Here is a 13,664-nt window from a genome sequence, read left to right as displayed (position 1 = left end):
AACACATTCGCAAACAGTAAAGCAGATTAAAGAAATAAATAAATAATATGTGCTGCTTTATCAGAGATTTTTTACGTTTTTACCAAAATCGTTTTCTTTATAGTTGTGATATTTTAATAGTATAAAATTACATAATTAACAGCAGTCAGCAGTCAGATATTTTATTATTATCATAATAATATGCTCATTTCATGTTATAGTTTTACGGATTTGTGTGAATAACAGCTACTTCATAACAGTAATTTTTATTAATTGGTATCGGACTCTACCATTGAGTTAATTGCTTCCGTCTAAAAACGTATCTAAGACTTGTAAAATATTTTTTAACTAGTTTCAAAAGCAATGGTGAGGCGAAAGGAAATTTCAGACGAAATTGACTCTAAAATATTTCAAATTTTGAAGGGTGGGTATCAAGGATTGTGCGAATTTATATGCGAATACATGGTTATGGGTCATGTACATTGGGGGTTTACTCTGTAATATTTTTAGTTCGCCACACCACTGTTCAAACGTGTGTAGTTAGTTTTTATATTAGAGAGAATTGACCTTCTATCAAACTTTTAGCTAACATTAATATCTGTGCTTAAGTTTCGACTTCAATTCGATATTTTAATATTCAAGTGAGATATCAGCATTTTTAATTAGTAATATTCAACATAGCCAGTTGAAAATTAAAACATTGAAATTCGCCATGCCGTACGTGTGTAAGACAGAGAAACTAAATATAAGAGAAACGCCTCTTTTAAAGTTTCATGTTTCAAACGTAATAAATATCATAGCCATTAAGAACTGTGTTATAAATAAAAAAAATACCAATATTAAATATTTTTATGAAAAATCAATTAATTATACACAGAACCCCAATTAATTGTAAATCAGTTGTACATTATGATCATCATGTACATAATGTATATATTAGACGAAATCCGAAAAATAGTGAAACATTAAATGTACAGCTCATACAATTAATTAATATAATCAAATACAAATATTTGTTATATATTACACTCATTTCTATTGTCAACACATTATTGCACTCATCGTAACACATTATTATAATCAATAACAAACTACTTTAATACCTACTTCATATACATTGGTATATATAACATGGATAAATTTAGTAGAAACTGCGCACTAGAGGATATACGTTTACACGAGGATGTATTAGAAACTTCTAAATTTTTTAAAACAATAACTTCAATTAATTAACCGGTACTTCTAGATTCACGTGATTTCGAGACGACATCATGATTGTAGTGATCTCAAGCTTGATCGTCGGACTGTTCAGCTCCGTGTACGTATTGTATGCGGCGGTCTTTGTGTCGATCGCCTACTACTTTTCGACGTCCACACACGATAAATGGCGCAAACTCAACGTACCTCACACCAAGCCCTTACCGCTGTTTGGGAACTCGATGAAAATGGTCTTGTCCAAGGAGCACCCGTTAGACTTTTTCTCGGGCGTTTACAACCGATTTCCAGACGAACAGATTTGTGGATTTTATCAGATGAACACACCGTTCCTGATGATCCGCGATCCGGAACTGATCAACACAATAATGGTAAAAGACTTCTCGTACTTTACCGACCACGGTTTTGATACTGACCCGTCAATCAGCATCTTGGCCAACAGTCTGTTCATGTTGAATGGCGATCGGTGGAGAACGATGCGACAGAAGCTCAGTCCCGGTTTCACATCGGGAAAATTGAAAGACACACATGACCAAATCAAGGAGTGCATCGACCAGCTAATAAATGTCATCGACGACAACTTAAAGATCAGCGATCACTTTGAACTAGGAGACATGGTAAGAAATTTCTCGACGGATGTCATTGGTATGTCGGCTTTTGGTCTAAAATTGGACACGATCAAAAACGGAAATGAAGACTTCCGCAAGTTTGGCAAGAAAATATTCCAGGCAGACTTCAAACAGCTCTTTGTCCAGGCTATGTTGTTACTCTGTCCAAAGCTGGTGTTAACTCTTAAGCTGCAACAGATTCCTAAGGACGCTGCTGATTTTTATAAATCTATGTTCAGAGACGTTCTGGAGTACAGGAACCGGAACAACGTCGTCAGGAATGACGTCACGCAAACGCTGATACAAGCTAGGAAAGATTTGGTGACGAATAACGACGGCGATGACTCGAATTCTGAAAGTATATTTACAATATTATACATAGCATATTAATCTTGTCACGAACAACATTTTAAAACTCTATTCATATTATTTTTATTGTGAAATAATAAATACTTTCATTGATAAACATATTACTATGATTATGTTTATAAATTGGATTTTGTTTCACAGACAAATGGACCGAAATGGATATAATCGGAAACGCAATACTTATGTTTGTAGCTGGTGCCGAAACGGTTTCTATCACGATATGCTATTGTTTATACCAGTTGGCATTGAACAAAGGCGTCCAAGATAAACTGCGGCAAGAGATCGTCACAACAAAAGAGAAAAACGGTGGACAGCTAAACAAAGACTTTTTGACAAATCTCCATTACATGAATATGGTTTTGGAGGGTAATAAATAATAATCTATATTACAGTATTAATAGGTATGATATCGATAGTTTCAAATTGTTTTCATATCATCAGTAGCAACAAATCAGAAGGTACATGAGGCAGCATATTATTTTCTGTACACGATTACCAACAATCTACAAATAAATAATAACATTATAGCACTTATAATATAAAAATATCACTTAAATTTCTATAAAAATTGACAACAATTTAGATAAGTATATTTTGACTCGTCTTTCGATGATTTTTATTCAAACCTCTAAACTCAAAATTAATAACATTATTATTTGAGTAATTAATATTTATTTTGTCATTTATCAATAAATATTTTTCTACACCGTTTCTATACTGTTTGAGTATGTATATTGCATATTATACATCTACATATTTCTGATAAAATATATACATAGTGATTGAAATATTATTTTTTTAGTATCAAAAACTTTGTACCTATAAACTAAATATTTATTTGAAGATTTAAAAAATATAAAATTTAATATAAAAAACTAATTGAATTTATTATACATTTACTAGACATTAACATGTAGTCCATTATGCTACATACATGTTCAGTCAAAATATTATCCAAGAAATAGTACCTAGTGAATACCTCGACCGACCCCAAGTTAATACTAATAAACAACTATATATTTTTCAGAAATCTCACGCATGTATTCCATCACCATGATCCTATTCAGAAGTGCGACGAAAAATTACAAAGTACCCGGTCAGTCATTAGTCATTGAAAAGGGACAAAAAATTATTATTCCGTCGTATTCCATACACAATGACCCTAAATATTACCCCGATCCCAACACTTTTGATCCTGAAAGATTTTCAACGGAAGAAAAAGCCAAACGGCTTAATGGTACTTACATTCCGTTTGGCGACGGACCGAGATTGTGCATAGGTACACCTTACTATATAAATTTAACGTGCTCCGTTACGATTTTTAATCGTATTGCCCTTATAAATTTCATTTTAATTACTATTTTCAAATAGGTAAACGATTAGCAGAGTTAGAAATGAAATTGGTTCTATCAAAATTATTGTTGAAATACGAAGTCTTACCGTGTGAAAAAACAGAAATACCTCTCAACATACGAGGTCCAGGAAATATCGTCAATCCAAAAAACGGTATTTGGTTGAGCTTTAAACCTATCGTTAGTAATTAGCATATTATATCAACAATCTCCATGTTGTAATGGCTGTTTTTCAATATTATAATATTTATTGCATAGAGCATTATTTAATACTCTCAATGTATCGAAAAAAATCTTTCTTTTTTTTCTAATGGTTGTTGAGCATAAAATCATGAAATACATGAAATTTTCATCAAAATGTTTGTATAAGTTTATTATATCCACTATGCAATTTTCAAAAAATGTTGACTTAGGTTGAACTATTTATAGACGTATGCAATATTCGATCAATGTTAGTTTTTTTAAATTAATATCGATAAAAATGTATTTGTTGGTAGAAAAGCTTGAAAATTGAATACAAGACTCCTAACATATTGTTACAATAGCAGTTGAAAAATAAAAAAAAATACATGGTCACAATTTTTTATAATATAACACGTATATACTACTTATGTATATTATATACTTAATTAATAATCCCAACACTTACGATATGTACCTATAGTATACAGGCTATACAGCAAGGAAATTAAGAATATTTTTAATTCACCCTAAAGATCGCGTAATATCCTTGTTCAGAAGATAATATATGCTCGAAAGAAGTAAATTGTTTGCACACCACCTTTTTTTTATTTTTTCCACTAACAAACTAAATTTTTCATTTATATTTATGTTTATATTATATACTCGTAGTCTGCATAATTCTAGTAATAAAACATAACCATTAGAACTCTAAAAAAAAAATACCATTATTTAGGTATGTAGGAATCGTATGTAATAAAAGTATAAAACCTTAAATCTCATATTTGTACGTACGTACTTATTCAGGTGTACCGTCAATTGCGTGTGATAATTTCAGCGCACGTTAATTGGGCGTGGAAATTATAGCGCATGACAATTAAGCGCATACGACATCTTGGCGCGCGTCAAATTAGCGAATACGACATTTTAGCGTGTGACATTTTAACTCAACAAAATAACAAAATAATACAATAAAGATACAGCAAAAAAAATATTACACATATGCGAAGATTTTGAAAATCGACCACTCAATGAGTACTTACAAGGGATAGCCCACCACTTGAATTTAAATAAATGATTATAATATGATATTTTTTTATAAATGTTTGTATTTTTTTTTAAATTTTAAACATAATTTTAATTTAAATAAGTGATTTTTAAAATAATGTAATATGTAGGTATTTAACGTTTAGCAATATTTAATGATATTTTTAATATGATTTTAATTTGGTATTTTATTATATGTTTAATTAATTTGGTATATTTTAATAAACATGACGCGCTGACTTGTGTTGCGCTGAAATAATATTTTTAATATGATTTTAACTTGGTATTTTACTATATTTATTATGTTCAATTAATTTGGTATATTTTAATAAACATGATGCGCTGACTTGTCTTGCGCTAAAATGTCGTATACGTTAATTTGTCTTGCACTGAAATATCACCGCTGAATTTTCGTGCGCTAAAATGACCGCGCTGAATTGTCATCGATCCACTTATTCAATGTGTTTTTACCGGTTTTTTCATCAATTATTATAATATGTTAATTGCGCTCAGTTATTTATCAGTACACTGTTTGAATGTAATTTATTCAAAGAAAATGTATGATCCGACAATATTATTATTTCATATTATAAATAATAAAATTGATTACAGAGATGTCAGTATTGTGCTATTGAATGCGAATAAATTGCGTTTTCCGTTGTGTATTGTTATAAAATAAAATATTTTTATTATGTACACTAATATATTCATGCATTATGCAAAGTCAGTGGTGGATTTAAGGCTTCAAAGAAAGTCGGAAAACCCATAAGAGAGGTCTTGTACAAAATGTATCAGTGTAACATAATACTTATTATATTGTTATTTTTATTAACCTAACCTAATTTAACAATGGTAAATATTATTGTAGTTTACAGTTTAAAATGTATTAATATTTTTATGGTAAAAATTAAAATATTAATTTACTTTACAATTATTTAAATGAGCCTTTGTATTCATATTGGCAACTAGGAGAAGGTTAAGGCACTTGCCAACTAAACGACCGTTAAATCCGCCACTGTGCATTATGGTACGTCATTATTTTATATAGTTCTGTATTAAATATATAAAATATAGGTAGTTTGAATTGTTTATTATATGTTATACTCACTTATATTTAAAATATATTATATAGGTACATTTATTATCAAATATAATTTCTACTTTCTAGTATCTGAACATATCTGTAGTTATTGAGAAGTATGGTTTATTGGTATGGTCAAATATTTATTATAATAATAATAATAAAAAAACATCAAAACTCTATCGTTTTTATTATGATTGAAAATATACCCACGGACTAAGATAGAATGGACTAACATCGAGACAATTTCGGTGATCCACAAATTTCTGGTTTTATGAGGCCTTATAACTGTTACTAGCGCTGATAGTGATTTTAGTTTACAAAAACGTGGTTAAAATAATAGATATATCTAGCAAATAGTTCAAAATTAAACTATAAGTTAACACTAATCAGTGTTTATCAACCTGGAGGTCATAACCCCTCAAGAGGGTCGCAAATTTATTAAATAGGGTCTCGTAGGATTTGAATATTTTAAACAATTTAAACACAAAAAATATATTTAAATTAATTTAAATTCTATATGAGTATATAAAAAAATACAATATTTAGCGGGTCGCTAAAAATTGGAATTCAAAAAGGGGGTCACCACAGTAAAAAAGTTGAGAAACGCTGCAGTATAACACATGGTATTTGCAAGACATCCGTGAGTTTTACTCTCTACCCAAACCATGACGATACCATTCTATTGTATCTTATTCCATAGCCAAACCATATTATTATTTATAATATCACGTTTTACATGATCGGTAAAAATCGTACAAATACGATATTGTATACGATATGATAATATTGTCGTACGTCTGGCAACGTTGAGGCTATAAGTAAGAGTGAGGACTGAGGAAAGTAAAAATAGTTAGGGTTAGAATATACGGATATAAGTGCTGCGTGCGGCGACTATCCTTCTCCATCCTGCCGCATCCCCTCTCCTTCAATACAATGAAAACGTTTTATACCAATATTTATGTTGAGCTTTTTTGTAGCGGTATTTTGCGGTTTGGTGCCCACATAATAAATAATTTCGCTCTAGAAAACCAAACACTCATCACATCATTGTAAAGTCAATATACATTCATCAGTTCGCTCAGAATCTAAAATTCAATTTGAAATTTATTGAATAATATTTAATGTTCGATCTGTTTAACGTCCTGCACAACTCAATTACACTGTCAGTATTTTTAATTTTATTCGAGCGCATTTTTTTAATTACATACAGGAAATCACAGGAAATCAATTATCCGTTTGTTCGGTTTAATCTCTGGAACTAATTAACCGATTCAAAATTTTTTATGGTCAGAAATCTACACTATCCCGTGGATCGATAGGCAATATTTTATCTGGATAAATGGCCCTTCAATTTTTTATTATGAATTTGAGATCTTTTATATAAATAACAGATATAATAATAATAATAATAATAATAAATATGATCATATTTTTGTTTATCATAGGGTTGCAATTGGCTTTACAATTTAGTATGGATGAATAAGCAATTAGCAATTTGTTATTAGGCACTGATTTTAAAAATCGTTTCACCATACAAAACTAAAAATTCAAGAAAATATTATGATTAAATATAAATTTATTCCCGTATTTTATGCAAATAGAAATAGCAATCAATATGATCATCTATAAAAAAATATGCAAATGCAATAACTTCACTCATTCTGCCGACGTCATAATAATCGATACGAATTTCGGTGTGTGTATATATATATATATATAGGTACAATATAACAGTTTTGCCGGACCTTGAATTTAAGAGTTCATTAAAATCAATATGTCACAACTCGTTCACCTTGAGTATCCATTAAACTCATTATTGTAGACAATACGTTATAATAGATAGCAAACAGTACTTTAACTTCTATTTCAAGTACTTGAGTATATATTATTGGTGAAACACATTCGAACTACGCACTAGAAAATACACATTCGCACATGAATATCGTATTTTAAAAAACACTTACAATATTAATTCTAAATTCACGCGACTCCATTACGACATGTTCGACGTGATTTCGAGTTTTATCATCGGACTGGTAACCTACGTGTACGTATTGTACGCGGCGGTCTTTGTTTCGATCGCCTACTACTTTTCGACGTCCACCCATGATAAATGGCGCAAACTCAACGTGCCCTACATCAAACCCTTACCGGTGTTTGGCAACTCGATGAAAATGGTCCTATCCAAGGAGTATCAGATTGACTTTTTCTCGAGAATTTACGACCGGTTTCCAAACGAAAAGATTTGTGGTTTTTATCAGATGAACACGCCGTTCCTGATGATCCGCGATCCGGAGCTGATCAACAGAATAATGGTTAAAGACTTCTCGTACTTTACCGATCACGGTTTTGAAAGTGACCCATCGATCAACATCATGGCCAACGCTCTGTTCATGTTGAATGGAGATCGGTGGAGAAAGATGCGACAGAAGCTCAGTCCCGGATTCACATCCGGCAAACTGAAGGACACGCATAATCAAATCAAAGACTGCATTGACCAGCTAATGGAAGCCATCGACGAAAAACTGCAAAACAGCGATCACTTTGAACTAAAAGAATTGGTTGACAATTTTTCGACTGATGTAATCGGTATGTCGGCTTTTGGTCTAAAATTGGACATGATCAAAAATGGAAATAAGGACTTCCGCAGATTTGGCAAGAAAATATTCCAAGCAGACTTGAAACAGCGCTTTATCCAGGCTATGCTATTTTTCTGTCCAAAGCTGGTAATTGCTCTTAAACTGAAACAGTTTCCAGAGGACGCTGCTGAATTTTATGCATCTATGTTCAGGGAAGTCCTCGAGTATAGGGACCGAAACAATATCGTCAGAAATGACGTCATGCAAACCCTAATACAAGCAAGAAAAGATTTGGTGACAAATGATGAAGGTGACTACTCAACATCTGAAAATAAATTTACAGTTTAATATTTTATACCAACCATAAATCTTTCCAGAAACAATATTTTATTAAATATTTTAAAACACTTTTTACATTATTGCTTCTATGCAATTTGTAATTGGTACCTACTCGGTTACTTTCGATAATTAACATCTTATTATTATTATTTTCATACATTTTATTTTATTTCACAGACCAATGGACTGAAATGGATATAATCGGAAACGCGATACAGATGTTTGTCGGTGGTTCCGAAACGGTTTCTATCGTGATATGCTTCTGTTTGTACCAATTGGCATTGAACAAAGACGTCCAAGATAAACTGCGCGAAGAGATCGTCACAACAAACGCGAAAAATGGTGGACAGCTTAACAACAACTATTTGAAAAATCTCCATTACATGGATATGATTTTGGAGGGTAATAGATGATAATCTATATTCCATTACGATATCGATACTTAAAATTTTATTTCATTTTTTTTTTTTTTTAATCTTTTCCATCAGCCCAATTGGTATGTAAGGAATTAAAATTTTCGTTATTTCTTTATTTATGTTATTCAGTGAAAATTGCATCCCACTTGAAAAAAAAACAAACGATTAATAACTCAATGAAAATGAATTAAAATTATAGCACATACAAATAATTTTATAGTACTTACAATATGAGTTATATAGAATATAAAAATCTATAAAAATTTAAAAAGATTATTGCTTGACCAGCATTTCACAGAATTTTTTTAAATGACTTAACTAACTTATTAAGTTAATTGCCTTATATTGTTACTCGAGTGATTGTTACTTATTTTGTCGTTTATCATTTAAATATTATTCTAAAAATTTGATTTGGTATCTGCACACAAAAATATTTTATATTATTCTGTAATCTACCTATATAAATATAGCGATTGAAACATTTTGTTTATCAAAAAACATAAGTTCAGTAACTATTTATTTGAAACATAAAAAAGTATACAGTTCAACATGAAGCAACTAATTAGGTTATTATAAAATTACTAGACGTTATTATGTAGTCTTTATAAATGTTATTTATACTACATAATTTTTCGACCAACATTTTCTGGGAAATAATTTTATTTCTGTTAAAATAAGTTTTGTATAAATAGTGAATAAAAACCTTGACCCCAAGTTAATACTAATAAACAATTATTTATATTTCAGAAATCTCGCGTATGTATACCATCAGCATTAACATATTAAGAAGTGCGACGAAGAATTACAAAGTACCCGGTCAGTCATTAGTCATTGAAAAGGGACAAAAAATTGTTATTCCGTCGTATTCCATACACAATGACCCTAAATATTACCCCGATCCCAACACTTTTGATCCTGAAAGATTTTCAACGGAAGAAAAAGCCAAACGGCTTAATGGCACTTACATTCCGTTTGGCGACGGACCGAGATTGTGCATAGGTACACCTTACTATATAAATTTAATGTGCTCCGTTACGATTTTTAACCTTATTGCCCTTATAAACTACATTTTAATAACTATTTTCAAATAGGTAAACGATTGGCAGAGTTAGAAATGAAATTGGTTCTATCAAAATTATTGTTGAAATACGAAGTCTTACCGTGTGAAAAAACAGAAATACCTCTCAACATACGAAGTCCGGGAATGGTCGTCAATCCAAAAAACGGTATTTGGTTGAGCTTTAAACCAATCGTTGCAAATTAGTGTTTGATATCAAACAATATATAATTTATTGTAATGTCTGTATTGTTTTTAATATTATAATATTTATTTCAATTACAAAATACAACTCTCTAAATGAACGTATAAGCACACGTAAATATCTATTATAAATATACAGCTATTAATATATTATTTAATGCCATTTGCTGGTCAGATTGAGATAACACATTTTGATTACGGGTCTGATAATTGATTCAAAAGGGTGGTTCCTCCAAAATCGAGATACCTTTTTCTTACACTGTCCATTTTCCTACATAAAAAAAAGTTGGTTTCCATTTTCCTCCACATTATTTTCGATTTAAGTTACGTCTATTTTCCTTCAATATTTTAGCAAATATTTTTGTTGTAGTATTACGTTCCGTATATCCGTTTATAAAAAGATAGAGTAAAGCTAGTATCACATTTTGCGCTTATCGGTTGATGATTACATTCTGGTATAAGCTATATCTATGTCAGTTATCAATTAAGCCTAATAAAGATACCTACACATAACATTGTGTACCTATCAGTTGTCAATGATTATTATGATTACACCATTTAGTGAGACCAACTATTTGATTTGTATTAAACATTATACCTGACAAATACATTTTTTTTGAATTTGCATAAGTTATATTTTGTATTAACTATTTTATTATTTTATTTATTGGTGAAAAATGGAAAGTGGAGGAAAATGGTTACGGCCTTTCAAAAAGTTAAACAATAAGTGGATACCTGCAATTTGCTGTCCATTAAATATCCTGTGAGTCACTGTATGCCGTATGGGACGTGTGTACAATTCGAATTTAATAATATTATATCATTGTATAAAATGATTCCGAGCGAAGACAATCAACCTAGAATATACTAAATAGTAAATACTATATGAATACTATGTGTGTATTTTATGGTAGTGTTGCTATATTGCTATATACCTTAAATTTATTTTACTATTAATTAGTTTAATTGTTAGCAATTAGAACCTATAGATTTAATTCTTGCCGAAAAATAGTATCCTTATAAACTTTTTTTAATAAGGATTATCAAATAGGTAAACGGCTGGTGGAATAAGTACCTAATGAAATTGGTGCTATCAAAATTATCGTGGAAATCCGAAATATATGAAGTCTTGTTGTGTGAAAAAAAACAGAAGTAGGTACATGAGCTCCAGGAATTATCGTCAATTCGAAAAATGGTATTTGTTTGAGCTTAATGTATATTAGGTATTGAAATATCTGTTGTTTTTTTTTCAATATTATTATTATGTATTATATACATTGCAAATACAAAATACAATACAAGATACAATTATCCATTGTAAAATTGTATATATTTCTGAAGTATATATAGCGATTGAAAACTATGTCTAAACTACATATTTATTTGAAACGTATATAGATATGAAAATTAATATTAAAAAAATTGGATTTATTTTAAACAAACTATAGGTATATATTAACGTATAGTTCATGTTTTACATGCATGTTCAATCAAAATTCTATCCGATAAATAATAGTGAAAATCTTGAGCCCTATAGTTAAATTTAAAAAAACAATTATTTATGTTTCAGAAGTATTACACATGTATTCCATCACCACGATGATATTTAGACATGCGACGAAGAATTAAAAAGTACCCAGTCAGTCATTATATTCATTGAAAAAGACAAAAAACTGATCGAGTACTAGATGAGAAAGTAAAAGTATAACAGCGTCTTGAGTTCTTGACTGCCTTAAAAGTGTTTTTCACCAAAAACATCTCACGCACACATGAGATAGATTACTCTAGCATAGGAGTAAAGCAAAACAATCAACACTTTAAAAATAAACAGAAATATAATAAAAATATAGTGTTCCAAAAACAAACGGTTAAAAGTAAAAGGCTGTGGTCGTTAACCACGATACCTTGCCAAATATCGACGACAGTTCTCTTCCGTAGTTGTTGTCATCTTATGAGTATAGCGCGGATTTTTATGCACTTATAAGTGTCGAAATATGCCATATAATATACAGTAAAAATCATAAAAATATGCAGTTAAAATCATGAAAATATGTAAAAAAAATATGCAGTCAAAATCATAAAAATATGCAAACATTTTTATTTATTTAAAATTTACAATAAATTTAAATACTTAATAAAAAAAAAATTTAGGGAATTTTCTGAAAATCTTAATTTATTTTTAAAATTGTATTTATTATTAAAATTAATAATCATATGCATTTCAAGTTTTTCTTCTGTGAAGCTGTGTCGTTTATCGGTTAACATATTTTTAAAGACTGAGAACGAACGTTCGACGTCAACCGAAGATATTGGGGCATATTTGAAGCAACTTAGTATTGTCGGGTTTTGATAAAGATCTTCGAGCTGAACGTTTTCGCCTTAAAACACTGAATTAATTTTTCGTAGAATCTTCAGACCTTAATTTTTGTTGGAAAGCTCATTTAATTTTGTAGTGAGTGTTGCACCTTTCAATCCAGGAATAGAATGAATTTTTAATCGTAATCGATTATTTACCTTATAAAGGTTTAAATAAATATAATACCTATATATGTAAATTATTATTTAGTGACTATGAAATTTAGTTTTAATTTTTCTACTTGACAAAATATTATTTTATACATTTTTTTTTTTAATTTTTCGCTTCGATATGCAATAAATTTTAAATTTTGCCAAAATATGCAAAAATATGCAAAATAAAATTTCACCATTAGCTTTAAATTATGATGATTCGTAGACATAACTGACAAAAATCCAAAAATATTAAAAGGAAAAAAATATGCAATTGCATAGAAATCCGTGCTCTACTCATGAGCCATTGAAATTTTGTTGACTTTACATTTCATAACGTCTGTTTCTTATGCAGTCATTATGATAATGTGAGGGTAGTTAGGTAGTATGAATAGTATGATACGCATATCATAAAATATTATAAGATCATGCGTTTTTTTTACGTCATATATTATACAACAAATTTCAGCTGTTAATATAATGTATTATGCTAGTTATTAGTCCGATATGACGCAATTTGATGATAGCCCTTGAAACTCTAACGTTTAGATATCAAATAAATGTATAGGTATTGTATAATAATTGATAATGTTGTTTACGTATTTTTTTTTGCGATGATGAGCAAGTGGCTATAATAAAAAATCAGAACTGCAATTTGTGGCAAAATATTTTGAACTTTTTATGGTGTATAGGTACAGAAACTACTTCCTTGGAACCTTGTTTTATC

The 13,664-nt window shown here is 29.9% G+C and overlaps 2 protein-coding genes across 7 annotated transcripts; both read left to right on the top strand.

The window, feature by feature from the left end:
• The first annotated feature begins 1,122 nt into the window (after positions 1-1,122).
• LOC107172257 (putative cytochrome P450 6a14) lies at positions 1,123-3,881 on the top strand. Its single transcript, XM_089222003.1, has 4 exons — positions 1,123-2,160; positions 2,313-2,537; positions 3,199-3,450; positions 3,543-3,881. The coding sequence occupies exons 1-4, from the start codon at positions 1,251-1,253 to the stop codon at positions 3,713-3,715; spliced, it is 1,560 nt and encodes a 519-aa protein (XP_089078129.1). The 5' UTR covers positions 1,123-1,250; the 3' UTR covers positions 3,716-3,881.
• Positions 3,882-7,721: 3,840 nt separating this feature from the next.
• On the top strand, positions 7,722-12,274 carry LOC107162571 (putative cytochrome P450 6a14). 6 transcript variants are annotated; one of them, XR_016190705.1, is made up of 7 exons: positions 7,722-8,723; positions 8,930-9,154; positions 9,916-10,167; positions 10,260-10,394; positions 11,115-11,303; positions 11,481-11,624; positions 12,000-12,274. XR_016190705.1 is itself a non-coding variant. In XM_089221999.1 (5 exons), exons 1-5 carry the CDS (start codon positions 7,835-7,837, stop codon positions 12,056-12,058), a joined length of 1,560 nt encoding a protein of 519 aa, XP_089078125.1. In that variant the 5' UTR covers positions 7,722-7,834; the 3' UTR covers positions 12,059-12,274. The 6 variants fall into 6 exon arrangements, 3 of the variants coding, with proteins under 3 accessions (XP_089078125.1, XP_089078127.1, XP_089078126.1); XR_016190707.1 differs by lacking the exon at positions 11,115-11,303 and having other exon boundaries at positions 11,481-11,581; XR_016190706.1 differs by lacking the exon at positions 11,115-11,303.
• Positions 12,275-13,664: the final 1,390 nt, after the last annotated feature.

Source organism: Diuraphis noxia, unplaced genomic scaffold (assembly GCF_037042655.1).
Source record: "Diuraphis noxia isolate RWA-SAM2 unplaced genomic scaffold, SU_Dnox_SAM2 contig0003, whole genome shotgun sequence".
Lineage (NCBI taxonomy): Eukaryota > Metazoa > Arthropoda > Insecta > Hemiptera > Aphididae > Diuraphis > Diuraphis noxia.
Note: the sequence above shows the minus strand (reverse complement) of the source record. Positions and strands in the feature narration are given on the sequence as shown.

Excerpts from the sequence above, each read along its gene's own strand:
- LOC107172257 (XM_089222003.1), top strand. The coding sequence starts at position 1,251 with ATGATTGTAGTGATCTCAAGCTTGATCGTCGGACTGTTCAGCTCCGTG. Across the intron at positions 2,161-2,312 it reads CGATGACTCGAATTCTGAAA|ACAAATGGACCGAAATGGAT; the intron begins GTATATTTACAA and ends TTTGTTTCACAG. Across the intron at positions 3,451-3,542 it reads CGGACCGAGATTGTGCATAG|GTAAACGATTAGCAGAGTTA; the intron begins GTACACCTTACT and ends ATTTTCAAATAG.
- LOC107162571 (XM_089221999.1), top strand. The coding sequence starts at position 7,835 with ATGTTCGACGTGATTTCGAGTTTTATCATCGGACTGGTAACCTACGTG. Across the intron at positions 9,155-9,915 it reads CATGGATATGATTTTGGAGG|AAATCTCGCGTATGTATACC; the intron begins GTAATAGATGAT and ends TTTATATTTCAG. Across the intron at positions 10,168-10,259 it reads CGGACCGAGATTGTGCATAG|GTAAACGATTGGCAGAGTTA; the intron begins GTACACCTTACT and ends ATTTTCAAATAG.